This window comes from Opisthorchis viverrini (genome assembly GCF_000715545.1).
Source record: "Opisthorchis viverrini unplaced genomic scaffold opera_v5_169, whole genome shotgun sequence".
NCBI classification, from domain to species: Eukaryota; Metazoa; Platyhelminthes; class Trematoda; order Opisthorchiida; family Opisthorchiidae; genus Opisthorchis; species Opisthorchis viverrini.
This window is the reverse complement of record NW_008751824.1, coordinates 919,691-941,456: the sequence shown is the minus strand read 5'-3', so window position 1 is coordinate 941,456 and position 21,766 is coordinate 919,691. Positions and strand designations below refer to the sequence as shown.

The 21,766-nt window shown below is 42.1% G+C and overlaps 1 protein-coding gene across 1 annotated transcript; it reads left to right on the top strand.

Moving 5' to 3' along the window:
- Positions 1–411: 411 nt before the first annotated feature.
- On the top strand, positions 412–6,662 carry T265_07366 (hypothetical protein; the record flags this gene model as incomplete). The annotated part of the gene is made up of 2 exons (XM_009172865.1): positions 412–418; positions 6,404–6,662. 2 exons carry the CDS (start codon positions 412–414, stop codon positions 6,598–6,600), a joined length of 204 nt encoding a protein of 67 aa, XP_009171129.1.
- Positions 6,663–21,766: the final 15,104 nt, after the last annotated feature.

The following is a 21,766-nucleotide window of genomic DNA, read 5'->3' as shown; positions in this document are numbered from 1 at the left end:
TACACATCTGGTACTTTTCACTAATCTGTGATAGGAATAGGAAGGAGTTGAACAATGAATCAACGGACATCAGAGCTAATATGACTGTGTTCCGAACTATCCGGTGCTGCGTGAAGCTAACATAACCCGTTGCCGGCGTATAATCACTCCGACCAGCCATAAATGCTACTTACTTACTTAGAGTAATCTGTAAATGAATGCCTCACTTGTGGATAAAACTATAAAACAATATCAATATATCAAGGGCAGAAAATTGCCGAGAGTTCACGAATCATTTTTCACTACTCGTTGAAGTGAGCCGGGGAAGTCATGCACAATTTGACATCTGCGAATGGTAGATTGCGTAAGCTGAACGAATTATCAGCCACTAGCCGCAGTGAGTTACTCGGCTAGAGAGAATCGGAATCAGTCATGAATAGTAAGTAGTCGTTCATTCTCCGCGGCTTGAGAATAATTTTATACTGTAGAAGTGGAACAAGTGCCAAACTATGGGAAATCTGTCCGATAGGGAAATTAGAGGATCACTATCATTCCACTGACTGTTCGCTAGCACTTTACCGCACTGTTTTTCAAGGACACAACGTACTGCACTAGAGGTTTGTCAGGAGTTTTTGATCAGTTTGGTTTTTGTTTTTTGAGATTTGTCACTTCAAGCTTATAATCTATGCTAAATTGATTTAACATTCTGGCATCTTAGCTTTAGTTCAGATTGGATATTTTTGATAAGCTAATGACGCGAGTGACACTTTTTTCAGGAGGTACTCCAGTGCAAAACTGTCAGTTATTTGCTACCGTAAACTTTCCATGCACTGTAAATTTTCCAATGCGTGCCGCTAGTCTTTCATCACCAAAATTTACTGACTCCGAGAAAATGGTGAACAGCAGGACACAAGCGAACAAATTTAAATCATTCGTGACTCATACTGATCGTTCCTTGATACTACTTCAAAGATCGTGTAGGTTTATTGTGACGGAAGAGCAAACCGGTGTCTTCCTTCATGAAGCTGTAGATTTAAAGCCCCGTGAAAAAAATGGCATATCAGAAATTTGACTTTGCCCCCCTTGTTTTAGGCTCTTGGACAAAACATGGAGTTACATGAAGTTTGAAATCTTCGTTGGTTTGAATGTTGTGCTATGCCATGTATGGCGGACAAACTGACGTGAGATATCAAGTACTTTTTCAACAAAGATTGGCGCATCAATAATCGTCACAGATTACTGATTGTGTTCTATGTAGTGGCACATCAGCACGCATAATGCAGACTTGGTTCCTATGATACCGCAAGTCACGTTGAAAAAACATTACTCTGTACTTGGAACAAAACTTGGCCGCTGATGTTAACCTTTTCTTTAAGTGAAATGTAAAACCTTATTGCAAGTTGCATTGAATAAACGCACACCAGTGTGGAAAAGATTGCTCTATTTCTACAATCGTATGAGATTAGACTGAAAGGAACAAAACACACTTGCGGCAGGGTAGGATAACTTTTATAAATGCTCGTAAGCGGTCATAAAGACCAACTGCATCTGAAATGAATTCATCTCCTGCCCTTCAGTTTACGATGTTTTGGAAAGATCTAATTTCATAAACGGCGGTTCATGCCTTGTCGGTCGCGAAACGGATGATCATCGCATTCTGATAAAATGACGCCCACCAGGTGCAATATCATCTACGTAACAAAATTCTATGACCTAGCAACGCATTCTAGCAGCTTGCAGTGGTTACAGTCATCTCCAAACCGTCCACTCATGTGTTTTGGTCCTCTTTTTGTAAGCAGTTAGGCTTATTTGGCAACCAGTGTCGGAAACTGATGATTCAAAACTGTTGATGAGCCAAAAGATATTTTATTCCACTCCAGCCAAATGAAGTCTTAAGCAAAACGGAAAGTCATCCTCACTACCGAAGGACTATGAACGATGCCTTCAAAGTGCAAACCACTCAACAAGTCGCGCGAGACTCAGTTCTGAATAATCGGTCACCATTCAATCACGTAACTACATGCTATTTGATTGACGGATGTAGAACCAATGATCAGTTTAGATACAGGTCAATTACACTGCGAACCAACCAACCACCACCACAGAATGTGATTTCCAACCATCAGCTGAGAATTCGTGAGTTCAAACCCCCTTTAAATTTTGTGGGATGCGGGCGGTGATTACTCCCAACAAGGATCAACTAGCTGTAGGATGACTGTGCCCTCTCCACCTAGACTTACTTTACACGAAAGATAAGAGGGTAACTCAACTTTCCAAATTTTGTGTTGATATCGCAGTGGCAAAACCGTCAGCCTTAAACTTTCTGGACGATAGGTGGGCGACAGATTTCCACTGCTTTTCAGTGGCAGGTCTGCATTGAAGCAGTCTACCAAGTATTCAAGGCCACTGATGATGATGAGCGAGTTCGTTTATTTGAGGTGTGATACATGATTGCACTAAGTTTAAATTCCATTTTGGATAAATAAAAACTTGAACCGATAAGTTCGTCATAGGTCCATTTCGGGCCATACGATTATAGAAAAACGCACATTCAAAGATACGGCAAATAGAGTACAATAGCAGCCAGAAGACATGGAATAACGACTCTGGCTGAAAAAACAACCGGTTGGCTCACGAATGCCCCAAAGAATGAACATAGAGCACGAGCTGATAAGGCTGCAACACGATCTCTTCAGATAGGCATTGGTTGTGGGTGCAATCAAGCTTCCAGATAGGTTCAAGTGTTCAAGTTTAAAAACACGACGCTTTCGGCGATACGTTTGGGATGNGGCGATACGTTGGGAATGTATCGCCCCTCCACGGACAAGATGCGGGATTTTGTCGATTGGTGTTTTGACTGCTTTCTGAAAATAACCAAGAAACATCCTTAGGGTGTGCGTTCTGGTGCGTGTAAACCAAGAACCGAGAGATCGCAGTACTTCTCATACTATGAAAAATGTTTTCATGTGTTAGGAATGCCTTGGAAGGCGTCCTGGGTCTAAAAGAGTACTTGATCTTTCACACCTGTAGCGATTGCCAAATGGCAAGACAACAGCATCCGTTGGCAGCAAACTCTTAAATACGAGCACCAACCCATCACTACGGCACTAATGATGTCACCTGGATTGGTGTTGAGGTGTTTGCAGTCGAGTTTCCTGTCCCAGAAAACAAGCCAGCGACCATCTTTGCAACCCGAGCTACTGACATTTTCCTCTATAAAAAACTCCCAAGCTATAGCTTTTGAAAGCCTGTGTTTTTACAAGCTAGTTTATATACGGTATTTGGATTTTTGGACTTGGCAAATGACATACTTTATCGTTGACTGTAGTATAAAGGAGATTTCGTAATTCTCATTTGAGATTTCTTTCTGTTAGTGGAGCCTATCCCTGCTAAAAAGCCGAGAAGTAGTGTACAGTCACCTTATCTATATTAGAAGTCGTCAGCAGTGCGCAGTTCAACCGCTCAAGGTCAAACTGTCTTGTGATGAACGACTGGCCTGAATGTCGTGACTTTGAAGCTCCTTGGATTTTAGTGAAGCACTTACTGCTGGTGGTTCCAAATAAGGACCAAACAGTTGTTTCTTACCATCGGTTAGCTCCACTGACAGGACGAAATCTCAGTTAAATACTTCGCTGTGCTAATCCCGGGTCACAATGCGGGCCACCCAATGCGGAAACGTGCTGTTTATGATAAAATAATTCGATGGGATCACAAATTTCGCCACGTGTGCAGGAGAGTAGCAATGTACTTTAGCTTACTTTTTAACTCAACATTAATTGATGCAATGCAATTCTGTTTTTTTTGTGATGCTAAGCAACACCCACCAGGTAGAACAATAACTTTCAGGTATTGTGACAAGGAAATTCACAAAACAGGTGAAAGTGTTCAACCATTTTTGTAGGCCACTGTCATGTGGGAACGTTCAGAAACCCTAGGGTTAATGTGGCGCTTTTTCCTTAGCTTATACTCAAGAGTCACCGTGCTAAAGCGGACAGGAATTCACCTCGTAGAGTTTGTAATACTTAACTTGGATTCAGATAAAACTCTTGTATTATACAACTCTACAATGTACAGGTTTTTTCACAACTTTGAACTCCACACTCCGGCCAGCATCATTTTTCGTTTCTTAAACGTTATTATGAAAAATATCCACCAAACTCCATGCACTGCTTGCATTCCAGCAGTGTATTATGTTGTTCACAATACACAGTCGTAGAAAAAACCTAAAAACTGTTTTCTTTATGCAAATTCAATGACTGATGAGCTAATTTGGTGAGGTACATTTGCTAGCATGTTACAGTGGCAAAACTACATCGTCGCATATGATTTATAATAAAATTTAAAGCAATAACATCTGTATTTTAAAAAATGGCATAGTTAGCGGGCAGTAGCCGGAAGTGAGATTTCAGAGCTCGTATGACCACCAGACACAGAAATGTGATTGACGGTCAACCTCAATTAGGCCATTTGTTTTGGGGAACAACTGTTTGGTTTTTCACAATATATATGCTCCATATTGAGAATTATGGTACGATATTGTACAAAATGAATCGTCACCAAGTTTTGCTCTTGGTGTTGATGCTCTTTGCAGTACAAGGTAAGTCATGGGAAATAATATATCAATAAATACATCAAAAAATGCTTCAACTGACGTCATTGGGTCATGGTTATTATCCGTAAATATTTCAATGTCTGAACAAAAATCACCTATTGATACTGCTTAGAACAGCTAGACAACAAACAGTCGCTATCAGGCCCAAATATAATGTGGATCTAATTTATTGGTTTCAGGGTCTAATTTCAAGGTCAAAATCTTAGAGGCTAATGGAATTTACTCATCTTTACTCTAGAAATAGTAGTCTTCATACACTACATCGTTTAACTTAACAAATTTATAATTTGAAGCGCGACCAAAATCATGTTTCATCATCGTCCGAATCCGCGATAGGTGATAGGGGACGATAATCTTCCATTTAAGTGAACACGTTCAATCGCTACTCTGTCGAGTTAAACGCATCTACTGTTTGACCCGATCTGTTAGTCCAAACTGCTTCACCTTTTGCCATAACAACCAAAATAGGAACATGATCATCAACTGTCACTTTCACTGAAGCATATCCTTAAATTGTGTTCTGGTGGTCGCTCTTGTGCTGGTTAAATAACTGTAAGCCTCAAGTGCCATTTGCTCAATTGGCATACCTCCACTCGCCATTCAGATTGCGTATAAAGGTTTAAATCATTAACGGTAAAAAGGGAAGTGGGCACAGCTGGGTAGAGATTTAGGAACGCAATGTCCCCTCACACACACGAACTCTTGAAATCCGTTTGTTTCGACAAATTTGTTCTGCGTAGGACAGCCAAGCGAGACCAGAAATATCGGAAGTGACAGTGAAGAACCGAATAACCCCGGTTTTACTAACCAAGGAGAAATGCACCATTTTAAAAAACACTTTTCACCTCAAGCGTGCGACTTGTGTTGGACTTGGTGTGAAAGTGGATCCCTGAAGTGTTCTCAATGAAGAAAACAAATTGTCTATCTTATTGGTTAGCTAACCGATTTTAAAATCTCAAACAGAATCATGGTCATTGACAACTGGTGTTTGCTGAAACGGTGTAAATAAACCGCCTTGCCAGTATAATTAAATACAGGGTATTAAATAAAAAATAGAATTTCTCATCGCGGTTATTCTCCTGCCCGAAAAAAATTGCCTCGGCTCTCAAACCAGCACTAACTGTACAACCGTTTTGCCTTGCTGCGGATAACCGACAGGGCACGAATCCAGCACTGCTCATCAACCATGCAGAGTTGAACTTGAGGACCGTTTTCTGGAACGTTGTATGTTCGAAATTATCCTAATGTTTAGTGAAGATAAACGGAAACAAGGTCAGTCAACAGTACTTTACATGTACACAGTAGCCATGAGTCTAAAACATTTTCCCCTACATGTTCACAAGGGTATGCTAGATAACAAAACCGGAGCTTACATACTAGTGGCAATTCAAAACGCATCGTTCACACGGAAAATCTTATCGTGCCTTCGTCCTCGATAACCAGCTAGTCAAACTTGCAGGAAATTCTCACACGCGACCACACAAGAGCCCATCAAATTTTCTACCAGCCGCTTTGTGTGTCAACCGAAAATCGAGTACGTGGGTTTTCGGTTAATGTGATTACATGTGAGGACAGCACGCTATTCCAGGCTGATAAAAAGGTTAACATGAGGTCAGGCCGCAAAGTGCTTGGCTTCAATTTGGGCTAAGCAATAGTGGGCTGTCCCATACACAACACATCCATCAAAACTGCCAAGCAGAGAGACCTAAAAATTGCGATCCCTTTTTATCGACAGACATAACTATTGTAGAGAAAAGAATTGGTTTCATCTTTATCCATATATGAAAATTCTGCCATTTTCCCTCTCTTTAGATGTGATTTCTAAAGCATGCAAGGGACGAGGCGAGTGGTGTGACGGATCATTATTCAATCGATGCTGTGGTCACTTGAGATGTGAGCTTAAAAGCTTCGCGGATGGCATCTGTCGGAGCTGCATCGGTTCGGGGCACGCATGCGTACGAGATTCGCAATGCTGTTCGGATGACTGTCAATGGCTGAAGTGCCTGTGATAAAATAAAGACTTTATTTGACTGAAAAATTTATTATGTATCTTCGGGTACAATAAAGTTCAGCTGCAGTGTGTGTTTATGACTTTTCCATGGCATACTTAGTTTGTCTACATCCAACCAAAAACCTGCCGTGCATGAACATACGAAATTCCGCGCGGCTACGAGAGAAAATGCATCCAGGTTCAAACATCCAGCTTTCAATAGTTATCACGGAAGTGACGAAGGCAAACTAAGATCAGAACATATTCACTATCCATCTACTATTTCCAAAATTTTTCTGCAAACCGTTTCACATGCGTGAAACAGAACAAACTTCTTCCAAATGGCAGTTGCTGGAGTATTACATTTACTCTGCTGTACCAGAATCCACAAAATATTTTCGTCATCGAAGACTCTGCAGGTTTATTAGAGACGCAATCCTTGGACAACCTCCTCTTTTCATCGAGGAAATTCGATCGACCTAATGGAAACCCATGGGGCAATCACATTGAGGCGGGTAGCGCTTCTAGGTGAGGGTTATATATTTTGTATCCAGAACTTATGTACCTACCTATTTATATATCACTATATGTGTAAACCGAAATTCGCTGAAGTATCACCGTCCTTTAGACTGCACCCATGAAGTCTGTTTTTAATTCTCCTTAGGTCCTTTATAAACGGTTAAATACCATGCGGGATGATTAGGTACCGATAAATCCATTCACAAAGGTATTGTTACTCCACGTCACCGCTTCAGAAAATCAATATGCTTAGAGTTATCAGGCTGGGATTACAGTTCGGAACGGCTTATGCAAATCTTAGTGGTCATCCTGTGAACCCATTCTGATTACAAAGACAATAAAAACAAAAAGTGTTAATCTGGGACAACTCCGTTTGAATAAAACGTAGGTAAAGCTTAATTTAATGTATAGTGACAGCTTTGTGGCGCACGATTTGAAGTTGTAGCTAGATGATGTAGCGATCCTCTGAAAAGTTCGACTCCATAAAAACAAAGATGAAAGGCGGATTTGCTTAATCAACTCCACTGAAACATCGATGAACCCAGTAAATGCGTCGTACAAAGTTTATTGTAAAATTGAGTTTTCAAGAACTCAAACATCTTTTGATTCCGCAACCCCTTATTATCGACAAAACACAATTCTGTGATTTTGATCTTCAAATTCTCTATGCCATAAACGGGCGATTCGTAGAGTATGCTCATCCGGTGACTTTAGGACAGAGGGTTTAATGAATTAAATGCATAAACCATCTGTGGGATTAAAAAAATAAGCCGACGTGATCTATTATCATGCTCATGTAAAATGATGAAAATATGCAAAGGTGGTTCATTTCAGCACAAATATTTTCGAATAAACAAGCAACTACAGGTGTATACAACTATTCTGAGTCCCGTCAGTGAAACAGGAGCCGGTTAGCACCATTGGTGCTATTTTATGCTATACTTGAAAAGGGGCTTCTGACCGCTGATCTTTCGGCGTTCAGCGATCAGTCTTTTCTATTGCAGTTTGTTATCAGAAGCCGCCATTTTTTAATCAATAGACCTCAACACCCCTCTTGAGGTGTGCCCTCCATAATACAACAAGGCCAACTCAGCCATCTCATCAGAGAGCTCTAGAATCTTTATTCCCACTACTCGTAATATGTGGAATCTCAGGTGGATGCAATCGTAGGTACACACCGTAAATCTGATGCCACTATTTTTACTGTCAAACGGTAAGGAGATCTGAATGCAATACAAACTTTTTTTCTCCCCTGTGCCGCGATGAATTTCGAAAAATAATACCTTTGCTAACAGCAACTAGCATATCTAAAATAATCCTCGACTGAGATCGGTAATGCTGGCGAACTATGCTCCTGGTTTCCTCTAATCTATCCGTGAACAGAATGTGGAACGAACAGATCACATCGGTTTAAAGAGTGGTTGAGCGACAAACTACGAAGGAGGTAAACTTTGGATCAGGTTGAGCAGAAACCGGAGGATGCGTGAGGAGAATGGTTAATGTTAAGCTGGCAGTGATTTCGTTTACCATTAGAAATAGACAAATCAAAGAATTCCATTGACAAAGAACCTTCTAAATTCAAGAGTAAACGAGCCGACCATGTTTTCCCTATGGATTAGTTCTCGCTAAAACAAACAAAATAAAACGGTAGGTTTTAAAGTTAGCTTTATCTTTTTTCATAATAAACAAGACAGAAACAAAAGCGGACGAACAAAAAATGTAAGGTCACTTTCGGCCAAGCTGAACCAGATCAGTGGTGTTGCGTTTCACCCGAACTTCCATCCAGACGAGGGAAAGTTTGTCAAATGGCTGTTCTATTTAGAATAAAACAGAGAAGCACATTTTCACTAGTTTCAGGAACGTTACATAAGCTGTCACACCATGATACAGATATTTCAACCGATTAATAGATCTACCGCGCATTCGTGTTTGCAAAAGCAATCAGAATAGGGTAGAAAAAGCCTACCCAAGCTAGACAAATTGCCGACAGTAAGCATACGCGAGTACAAGGCAGCGCTTGCTGATGTCATGTGGGTAGCAGTGGAACTGTTTAAATGTCATGGTTGTACGTGTGCCGAAACAATGACGAGGGGCCCAGACCAAGACTGGAGAGCAACTTAAAAAACCCATAATACCCTTGGCTCGAAAGTCTGGCACCAAGATAGTGGTGCTTGGCAGGAAATGTCAATGGGTTACCATTTTCCAAGAAAAACGAGTTGACATGCGCGCTCCAACCTCCATTGTAATGGACCAGGAGATTGTGTTGGTCAGATTTCCAACCAGTGACCAGCCCGGTATGAAAGAGTCTGCGAGTGTCGCAAGGAAACATCCCACTATATCTCAATGAGTAACACCTTACCGTCACATCACGGTAAGGTCAAGTCTGTATGTGACAGGTTTGCTGTTATGTAGATAGCAAAGTTGAAACGCTTTTGAATGCCCACGAAAATGTGTGCCCCAAAATACTCCACAAAAGTACAGTAGACTTAACGTGATTTATTTTGCATTGAAATCCGTTGCACTCTAAACCGGCACCCATAGTAACCTGCATGTGTTGTGTGTTTCCTCCCCTTTGCATTTAGAGTTTGTTTGCAGTGTCGAAAACCGACACGGAAGCCCTATTGTTTTACAGTGTGCATATGAAAGAAGGTAATACGTTTGAGAGATAATAGTATCCAAACAAAGATTGGCCTCCAGTCTGTAACTCATTACCCTCTGATCGCGTCCATTCAACACTCAGACAGAAGGATAACTTGGCCGAACCACTACGGAGTGGATACTACTGAAAGATTTTAGGTGTAATGCCGTGGGAAATCTGCATGCATAAAGATATGGAAAAGCGACTGGTTCATGTACTGGTTGTTGCCGCCTATTCCAAACAATCTACCCCGTCATATTCCGCAACATTGCGATAAACCACAAGCGGTGCTACCCTTTATGTTTCTGTATGAATTTCATTCGGGAAATAGTATTTAGTTAGTGTTAGTATCTACAGCCCAGTTCCTGAGTGGTTGAATTTCCCAGCTCACAATCTCACACGTTTCACTCATCACCACCCCCACAAATTACCTCCCCTCTCAACTCCTCCTTTACAGCGTTGATACCGGAGTTAGTCTCTGCGTACTTGACGGTGAACTAAACGGTTTGCTAGCTTAGCAAAGTACATTCGTTGGCAACCTAATTTGGTTTTGCGAGAGACTCACCTGGAACCCAGCTGAAACTCTCGTTTGTGATGCGGGACTGTGCTTACCTGATAAGCCCCAAGAAGGGCAAAACCGGTCGTGGGATGTCGAAGAATTTTCAGCAACCTTATGAGTAGTGCATTACGAATATACAAGTTTGTTAACTTCTTTTTCCACAGGACTGGGCGCTCAATGAAACTTTGGTCGTCAGTAACAGCGCCACATTTTCCATACTCAGGCGTATCCAACCCAGTACTTTGGTGCATTGCATCTTTGCCCCCTTCCAAAATAAAATGCAAGAATAAACATATGTTTCGTAAGGAGAGTTTCTGGGTTGCTTGAACAAGTGGATGGTTCGCAATGGAATATCAAATAAATGAAGGACATGGGGTTCTTCATGAAATCCACTTATTGTCACCATAATTCCTCCTATGTTGCGAACACTTGGTCAGCTATCTTCATTATTGCTTCGATCTGTGTGACCCACGAAGATGATTTATATAAGCTTTTAGATCCTGCGCTACCCAAGAATCAACGAGAAAACAGGGAGCTTAGAAGACTGGTAATGAAGCGGAAATTAAGGAATCGAGAGAACAAATCGAAGTTCAGAATATGCACCCAGATAACATCTGCATGCGAACGCTACTTAGCGATAGGAACTGCAGTTACCTTTGAGCTGTTCTGAAGGCCGTTTCCTTCTTGCATTGTCGCCCAAATTTCTGGAGATTTTGGAATTCCTAGAAACTCCTCCAGGTGATTTCTGGAGAGGCTAAAAACCGAAAAAATCGAAGAAGACGAAAAATTGGTGTCCTCCGAAGTAACCTCGCTGTCTTCATCGGTTGATTTAAATGCAGTGAGAACGATGGTTTTCAGACTGTTGAACAATCGCTTAACCATCAATCGAAGACTTAAGAGAGCAGAAAATATCCTATCTACCATGTATGTGCTTGACAACTTACTTTGAGTTCAATGGTGAACATTATGAACAACTCAAAGGAGTGCCAATGGAATCACCAATCTCTCGATTCATTGCGGAAATTGCAATGTAGACACTGAAGCAGAAATATGAATACGATATTAGAAGACACATTTTCCACTGTAAACAAACTTGAACCGTCACGAGCAAATCGACTACTGAACAACGCTTTTCTTGATATCCACTTCAGAACGGAAACGCAGGAGAACAACAAATTGGCGTTCCCAGATGTGGTCGTCACAAGAACAACAGACAGCCAACTGTAAACTGAAGTATACAGGAAATAAACGCACACAGGTCAGATTCTGAACTACTATAGCACTCACCCGAACTGTCATAAATGAAGTTGTGTTCGAACCATCTTCAGGCGGATCGAGAAGCATCGTAATAAGCCAGACTCGGAGAAGGATGAGAGAAGACTTTATCAGATGTTACAAAATAATGGCTACCCGAGGAAATTCATACGGATTTGCTTACGAAACCAGCATTAAGCTGATTTACAAACACAACCAGAACAGAGAAGGATCACGTTGGCGTATATCGAGAACATCGCGGAAATGACTGCACAACATCTACGGCAACATGGAATAACAGTCACCTTCAAGCCTGTAAACAGGTGGAGAAGAACCCCCTCGAAACCAAAGGGAAGGTTGGATGCAATGAAGAAAACAAACGTGATCTATGAAGTTCAGTATAACGACTACGAAAAACCTTATGTTCACCAGGCTTGAAAAAAACTTGCCACCAGAGTACACGAACGCAAGCTTGCCAATAGCAGACAACCCAACGTCACTTGTTTCAATCCATGAAGACAGAGAGGGACATCAGTTCATTTTGGACGAATAATTGTTCTCGTAAGAACAAGATGAGAGTAAGAGTTTGCCGAATCGTGGAACTCCATAGATAAAAAGTTCAACAAACACATCGGCACCCACCCACTACCAGCGGTTACAGTCACGGAAGTCTGAACCACATGGGAAATCATGCAACCTGACGACAACCAACGGATCAATAGAGTAGTAGGAAGGAAACTAATAAAAATGAAGGGCTGCTGAATCAAGCAATCGGGTCGGACTGATTCAGATCACAACGCAAGAAGGAAACCACCCAATCACAGCACAGGAACAGAACCGACGAACAAACCAAATACTCCCGAGGATTCCAGGCAAGCGATAGCAATATATGCACTGTAACATCTTCCTTTTCACTTTGATGAGACTTACTTTACAAAAGCCACCACCGTGTGGTTTTCTGAGTTAATGCCCTCTAAAAAGTTCTGCTAATTCCCAACGCTTAAGGGGTCACCAGAGCCCAACGACCAGAGGTTCACTTCCTCGAACTGAAGCTTTTTTCGGCAATCAAAACCTGCATATATCCTCTCACTCGGTGTATTGGCTCTTTTTCTTTTTCCGACCCCAGAAGAAACGCTGCCACAACGAAAGTTCACCGAAACATATTTTGGGATGTACTTATATTTGATGGACCATGCTGATTAAACCCACTCAAACTTTGCTTCTTGGGTTTTCTGGATACTCAATGCTCTCTTTACCCTGCCTTTATCTGAGATTTATTCCACCTCTAGAATGTTATCTCAGTTTACAATGCTTTTCGCCCTTACTCAAATCTACCGTAGTTATGTCCTCCCTTATATGGTTGGATGGTTGGCAGTCCTAAATAGCTTCTTGCTCGATTAAGTGGTTCCTGACACTTTAATTTATGTACGATTTAAATAAGGTCATTTTCCACCGAGGTATGCTTGTTTGCCGACATTCAGTCTCTAGTGAACGGGGGTTGCATGGACCCAACCTGACTCCACTTCCGGAACATCATGAATTAGAAAGTTGTCGTTGCTAGTATGCCACCGGAAGTAATTAGTCAAAATGCTTGCAGAACCTTGTGCACTCTAGCCAGAATAACTGAAGAGGCAGTCATCCTTTAGTGACAATACCTCTAGAGTTGTTAAATCAAAAGATTAAGTAACTGTTCAGTCAAACCAGTGTGTTGGTCCTCGACTAACCTATGAACCTTTCCATCCGATTACTTGTGTCGCTTTCATACGGAAAAGTATGGAAGAGAAAAACACACAGCGGAAACGGTCGAATCAACATTTGTGTATTCACACGGCTGTCTGTAGCCGTGTGCATCATAAATTTACCTGAACTGTCCATAATTTCTACTTTTTTTACCAACAAAAAATGATACTGTGGACTAGCATACGAATTCTCACTTGCCTTCTGGAAAAGTCCTCTCACAGATGAAAGGAAGATAGGGTATTTGTCGTTACTAGTTTTCTCGATGGACTTGCGGAACGGAAACCACCGCTCACAAGGGATAAAGCCCTGTTAGGTCAACCGTATATCAAAGAAATTGGCCACTGAAGTTTATCCTCCAACTTGTCTAGACACGTGTCAAGAAGCGAACAGCTGTTTCATTCGTATACGGTAGCACCGCCAGTGCGCAACTCAAGAATTTTGTGTCCGAAAAATTTCACTTGGCTCTCAGCGATTTTGAGTTGATCGAATTTTCAACTTAACGGTTCGTAGCTACAGTTGTGGTCTCAATCTATGTGATTTGATGCTGACTGGTTCCTCGACTAACAACTTATGGAATCTAATCTGAGAGAAACTTCTACAAGGGGAAAAACATGTTCGAACAATTCTAATTAAAACGGATTCAGTTCAAGATCATGTTTAAGGAATAGACGAACAGTCCTGTTTCCGAGGCAAACGATGGAATTCATAACCCGGCGCACACTGGATTGAATAGATGACAACCTTGTGAAGATTTCATCTTGTAAGTGAAGCCAGTCTACGCTGAAAAGCCGAGGAGCACTGTACAGCTGTTTCATCCTTATTGGGAATCATCAGCAGCGCGCATCTCAGGAAACTCCGCAGAGTCTCGGCTTCAGCATAGATTGGCTTCACTTACAGGACGAAATCTCCACAAAAACCCCAAATCTCCTCGCACTATCAACAGATGATATCCTTGCAATCAAAATAATGTTTCCCCTCCATCCAAAACTATTTTGTCATTAAATCCTATTTGGAGGAACACGATAGGAATGGGGACTGTACAGTACTCATCATAGATTACTTCAGCCACCAGAGCTGTCGAATCACAATCAACTCTGTCCATAGTACGCTTTTTGTCCAAAGTACTAGAGAGAAATGAAAATAGCTTCGCGGCCTGTGGTAGGTATCGAATCAAGACGAAATCTGCAGACTTGATCTGATTGGACCACAACTTCCTGACCGACAAGTTTCATTCAGAATTCTCCTATGTTGTCACAATTATTCCTTATTCTTATAGAACGGGTGAAAATTAAACGGGACTTATGTGTTCTGTGCCAAAGTGTTTCAAATCTTACGTTGTAAAGCGGTAAATTATGCGAATGCTGACATTTGACGTTTCCCATCAAAATATGGCGATGTATTGTTACGTGTGTAGCACCGCTTAACTTCGACCTCACCCTGATCCCTCTTGGCCTGTAGTTGGTCAGAAACTTAACTGCCCATTCACAATTATATAGTACGGTTGGTTGGAACCCAAATTAAATGCCCCCAGTAGACGGACTACTACTGGGTGCATGCCCGGTTGCGCGCGGTCAGATGTGCTACTGCATGTGCCCCAGTAAATCAGATGTAAACAAAAAAGAGTAGCGTTGCTGGGCAAAAATGCGACTTTGTAGGTCACTTCTTTCTCCAATTCACTGAACGTAACCGGAAACGCTTAGTAAAACTAGATTAAATGAGCCCTACTCGAACTAACATACAAATCGTTCGACCATAGCTTCTTGATACTTTATGCTTTCCAAAGACAGTAGCTTCGAGCGAGAATAGCGTACACCAACTGCCGCATTGCATTGGTGACGCGAGGCAACTGAACAAATGACCATAAAAGGGACTGAGCACTCTGCTGTCGTTAACAACATTCTCCAACCAAACGCGCTGGACAACCACCGCTTTCTGTTTCCATTGGAACGGCATTTGAATTGTCATAATAAGTTCGAATATTACTCGCAAAGCTTAAGAAATCTCTGCACATCCCACTAAATGTTACATCCCTTATGATGTTCACCAAGTAGGCCTAGTCCCCGAATTCCCATCAAACTTACTTATTACGCAAATAGTAGACTGTCTTCACGCCGCGATAAGCACGCGTTTGCAAAACAACTTCGTTCTGACAGAGGATTCATGTGAAATTCACCTGAACCTAACCTTTACAGTATTCCTCAGCCGGACTTATTACATTCGGAACGACCTATATGGTATAACATAACTACTAATGTCGACAGAAACTCTGAACAGTCCAATACTTGTTTCTCCCCGCCTGATATCATCAGGTTCAAATAAGGAATACTCTTGACGAAAACTCGGAAATCCCGCATGACTAACGGGCCCCGAGAGGGGACTAGACCGGTATGGCGCTGAACTTCAAAAGTAGTATTGTAGTGTTTCTTAATTGCCCGACCGGCTTTTACGTCGTCTGTGCGTGGTATTCGTATTTCATCCACTCCACTGCGCCTCAACGTCAGAGACCTTCAGAGTGAGCATCCAGCAAGAGCACAAACACGTGCTAGGCAAGGCAACCACACGTTTTGAAATGGAGCCAGGGTAATCATATGATGTCCGGATAGCCGTACACAAAATCCATCATCAAAGAATTTTTAAGTAACCAAGAGTTCTGGGTGTATTGTTGGCTGATTGGTTGAGTAGGCTACCGTGCGCAGTTTTCTACATGTTCTGAATCTGATTCCAAATTTCTGAATTCCAACAGCTTAACACAGACAACTAAGCTTATTCTTTTACATTGGAAACTTAGCGCGTCGCTATCTTATCAAGTTTTCCCAGTTTGGACGAAGCTGAAGCAGACACTACTAAAGGATTTTCAGATTCGATGTGTTTGATGACTAGTAAACTTCGCCCGTTCGAATGAACCACCACCAAATAGAAACCAGTGAAACACGCATTCGGATTTTATCGACATTTTATTATCATTTTGGTGTTTTATTTATTTTTACGTCATTACTCCTGTATTCACTCCATTTGTTTTATCATCAGCATCTAAAACACCATTGTGTCCTATAAATCTGCTTTGTTTTGTACGCTGTGATAAGCAGAAGAACTCGGCCGTTTCCTATGAAATTACCCGTGCCAGATGCAGGTGCGTGCATGTACACGTTCGTGAGAAAACTTGATGTGCGGATCGGATGATCAGAACTTGAAGATTTGGTGGAGACGTAGCGGGAAAAACCACGAATAGTTAACAACACGTCGGATTTAACACGGTTTCCCTTAACCTCATCTGCTTTGCGTGTTCACTAGGTTTGTATGCAACGATCAATCTACACTACTTCGCACGAATATAGTAGTCAAAGTTGGTGCTACCCGACGATCTCTTCACGATGAGACGTTGAGACTTCCAGACATTCTGAACATGCATATTTACAGCATTTCTAGTTTCTTCAACACAAGTATTTTAGTAAAAAAAATTACCAGCGACACACTAATAGCCCAAACTAATGGTGGACTTGGATGGTCGCAGCTGTTCAACTCTAAAATGTTAGGTAAGCTGATCTATCGGAAGACAGCCATATTTCATGAACCTAAAATGTTAGTAATGCCGGACTGCCGAACTTTAACCAAGCCCAGATATATTGCTAGAAAAAAGGTAGGTATATATAGGGTATATATATGTAGAGTTGGATAGTGTTGAGATGTTTACCAATCAACGCTGGACTACCGGTAACATAAAAGGCTTCCGTTTCCTTAGATTTTCTATTCTCAATCAACTCACAACCCTCGTTTTTCAGCATATATAGCCCCAGAATAGATATACCCATTGAAATTATTAAGTTTGTTGCAATCTGGTGAATAAGAGCTTACAAAATGTCGCCCTTGGTTCTGACGAGATGTGAAATTGGATTAGGGCAACTCTGGTTTGGTCGATCGATAGACCCGAGTCAGGATGATGAATGCGGTGTAGCCAACCGTGATGGGTCCTCAGTCATGAGCTAGGCGTTCTATACGGGTCAACCACAGGTTGGAATATGAAGCATTAATGTATTTGGCACTCTAGGAGGAAATTCACCCATACTTGGACGCCGGAAATGACAGCAGATCGATTGCGAAAAAATTTCACTGGCCAAGAACAAAGTGGAGCAATTTGCCGATCACCCTCACTGAACGCGACTTCACGGAAACTAATGAGTTACCTGGAAATCTGCTTACCGAAGTGAGGTAAAATTTTCTGATGGAAGTAAACAATCAGGTAGCGAGCTTCATACATGTCAGAAACGAATCAGTTAGCGCGACCTTAAGTAGCCTAGGAATTAGCAGGCGGTTTCCTAAAAGTCAAGATCATGTCAGAAACAAGCGGATCAACGGTCCAAACAATGGAACGGGAAAGAGCCACTTTACTAACGAAACGGATGTTTTCCCCTTAATTTCGGCTGGGTTACCACAGTCACAGTTCAACTGGCTTAAAATTTTCATTAGAGTTTTCCCACTACTTATAAGTGCATCGCCCACACCAGAGATATTCTGACCCTCTTACCAACTATTTAAATAATTCTGTAAATTCACCTATAAGTTTTTTAGAACGGACCAAGGAGAATCAAGCGACAGGTGGGCGTAAAAGATATCACATCTATCTAGTTATAGCAAATGAAGTACACGAAACATCACGGGCCATCGAAAAGGCTCAGTCCGTGAGGAAATCCGCTCCTCCGACCTAGCGACCATCCCAGGACAAGGATCACTTTTATTATTCAATGACAGCAGATGAGCCCAGCGTCGTTCTACGGCATTTACGCACATCCAATCCTTAGATCAAGTGTTACCAGCCTACGCATACAAGAGACTGAGAATTCAACCAAAACCGGTGGGAAGAGTCTATGGTAAGCCTCGGACTGAAGCTCGTTTGAATGTACACTACATCAGTACGGCTGATACACCCTGCAGCGAATGTTGACGGGGACAGCCGAAAACGGACTAATAAGAAGGTCAGCCAATGCGACGTGACACATTGTGGGAGAGTTCTAAGGTGCAAGGTCCACGTCACTGCTCTTATTCAGTGAAAAAACCATAACTCCATCGGATGGGATGACGTTATAGTCAAAATAGCTTGTCCGAACCTACCAAAGCTTTACCATTTCCTTTCAGAACTGTAAAAATTGGCCGAATTTGCTTCCGTAAACGTGTTCGGCCAAGCAGATATCAGTTGGCGTGGTGGTATCCAGTGAATGCTAACGTGTAGGACCCATTTAAGATTAACAAGTACATGTCTTTACGCTAGACACGGAAATTCTGAAGCGGACAACATTGTATGCACGCAAAACAAGATTTTCGGTACTCCACTTCACAATGCAGTTGTAAAATTTGGACAATTCCAAACCCTCTTTCTGAATTAGCACTGGCAGAGTGTATACAGCCATTCCACTGATTAGAGTTCATCCGTTCACCTAACCGGTGTGAGGAACAAAAAAAACAGATGGACGGGCCACTCCCTCCAGTTTTTGTCTTGAGCTAACGAGCAACGAGTTACCCTGAAATTTCAACGGTGACAATATCCATCTCTGTCAGTTGAAACAGATTAGATCCCTTCCTTCGAGGAGCATTATGCCTATTTTAGGGCATGGACTTGAGTTAGTCACATTACCCCTCATATGAAGGCAATAACAAGTTTCATGACTATTGTATCTCTTTCTGATTAGCACTGGCAGAGTGTATACAGCCATTCCACTGATTAGAGTTCATCCGTTCACCTAACCGGTGTGAGGAACAAAAAAAACAGATGGACGGGCCACTCCCTCCAGTTTTTGTCTTGAGCTAACGAGCAACGAGTTACCCTGAAATTTCAACGGTGACAATATCCATCTCTGTCAGTTGAAACAGATTAGATCCCTTCCTTCGAGGAGCATTATGCCTATTTTAGGGCATGGACTTGAGTTAGTCACATTACCCCTCATATGAAGGCAATAACAAGTTTCATGACTATTGTATGATACCGCGTAGTATTTTCTTCGTTATAACTCGTCCTACATAAGTCGCCATTGGGCTAGATCGACGTACGGACTGTTCCTCATCGCGCTGAAGTATTCGGGGTCCTGTTGGCCATTGACCCCCGACAGCTCGGGTTACCCGGATTATTCGATTTTGATTGCTTTACTATTTTAAATCCCCTTAAAAAATTAACTATCAGCTGGTAAGCTCCATGCCCCTTTACTGGTCTTCACCTCCGCAATCCGAGAGGTCCACACTAACAGTTGAACTCCGGGCTACTCGTAAGTAGTTAGAGTTTTGCCAGTCCAGAGGTTGCAGACGTTGCACGACACGTAACTTCCACAAGAGGTGAGTCAGAACGAGCACCGTGTTTACCTACACAAATTCAGATAACGATGAAGTTCAATCAAGTCATAAGGAACCCGGTTACAGTTACGCCTGCACACACATCCATTCTGGCATAGACGGGTTTCCTGGTGTTAGTCCGCTGGCACTGCTATCACTATCACTGCGCGCCAAATTCGGTGGTATGTAGTAAGATACAGATGATTTGTGGCGCATCTAGAGAGAGGGGAAACTTAGGAAAGTTTGTGCGCTGGGATGGAATCACTGTGACCCCAACAAAAGCGCTGCGATACATGGCAGATGATCGGTGTTCAAGGCGTTCACGCTGTCAGTTTTCACCCAGATTGTGAAGTGCAGGCACCTTAGGCGTTTCCGAAAGACTGAAATTGGGTCCTTTTTCTCTCCAACTTTGCCCTTGCCCTCCTGTGAGAAACTAGAACAGACAAAAGTGTGCTGATGTAAGCAGATAAGCATCAGTGTTGTTAAATGTGACAGTTAATGATGACCGTACGCTCGGTTCGATTTACCCCGAAATCGACGACACCTTATCGGTACCCAGTTGCTGTTGAACCCTAAGGAAGCACGAGGGCTGAGGTACCGATTAATCGTAACCGATTGTTGTTTAGTTCTTAGCTTCGCAGTTTTTTGTGAACACTGCGCTGCGTAGTACCATTTACCTTCTTACGCATGTCAAGATCGCGAAGATTTAGCTCTCCGTTCAGAAACAAAACTGATGTTGATATGAACTACATTGGAACTGTGTAGCAATTCGGTTGGTCTGATATTATCAGCGGCACGTACAAATATGTGGTCTATGTAGAACAACAAGAAGCCAACCGTTAAGCTATAACACTCTCTCGATGCATAGCTGTCAAGCTATCCGAATGAACCATAAGGGCTGAGATACCGACAAGCACAGACAAGAAAAGTCGTCTTACCATGATCGGGTTCGAACCACGGACCTTCCGGTCGGTAAGTTCGCGCCTTAACCGCTGTGATATCGCATCTATGTATGGACCATATAGCATAAATTGTTCGATGAGTGCAATTAGCTACTGAGCTTCCCATTCGCCCATGAATCGATCCGCTAGCATGGGACTCAAAGGAGATTCTATCGCAATGCCATCTTTCAGTTAATTGATGTTGTTACTGAAACTAAACTGAATATTGTAAGTACAAAGCAGAAATGGTGGTCTGAGACTCCGGGCGGTGTTCGTTCCAAAGCCAAATAAGGCTCGTGATATATAAGACCTGTCGGAATAAAAAAAAAAAACCAACAGTATCAGGTGCGCTTGAAAATCGACCATGATAATCAGAGGTCGTGGAGTAATCCGCTACAAACATACGAAACCACGCTGTAATTCGAACGTGTTGTGCACTCGAAAAGCAAACAAAGCGTGTGTGCGTGAAAGCAAATTATCTAGTCCGAGATGTTCAACCCGTTGATTGTATGCAGCCGAGTCACCACCATGTTGATCGGTTGAGAAAGGGTTCTACAGAGCCATCTAGTTTGGAGAACGGGGTATAAAATTGTATTTCACTGGATTCGAACTAAAACGGGAACAGCTACAATTTGAGATGCCTCAAAACATTGTCCGACATCACATCTTTCCGCAACATCCCAGCTTACTGGAGCACACACCATTCGGGAACGTCTACATACCGCAGCTTCAAAGGCAGTAAAGACAACTAAAAGCAAAGTTCATATGTGGTTCTTGATCTACTATGCCGACGATCTGAACAATCGGCTTACTAGAACCGACACACCGTTCGGAAACTTATCAAGCCATATCAAGCTATATTTTAGTTGCAAGGTGGATGGAAAGGTGTAGCCGGATCCCAAAAAGTCCTTCGACCATATGGAATTGCGTAGAGTTATCTTTGCTTGATGCTTGTATGCGAGACGTTGTCGAATTACTTTAGGTTGCAAAAGTAACGACCTAAAAGAATAAAGCTCGTAAAAGGAAGTTCTAATCTGGACAATACAAACGTTGTCCTGGATGTGTTGATCCCATATTTCTACTCAGCAATCATTGTGTGAGAGGAATTTCATCTTGTCAGATTTTCCTAAACGACCATCCCATTTCGGCTCGATAGGTAGACGCAGTAACTGGCCATGCCAGTGAGCTGCAACCGAAACTGGTGCAAAAAACACAGAAT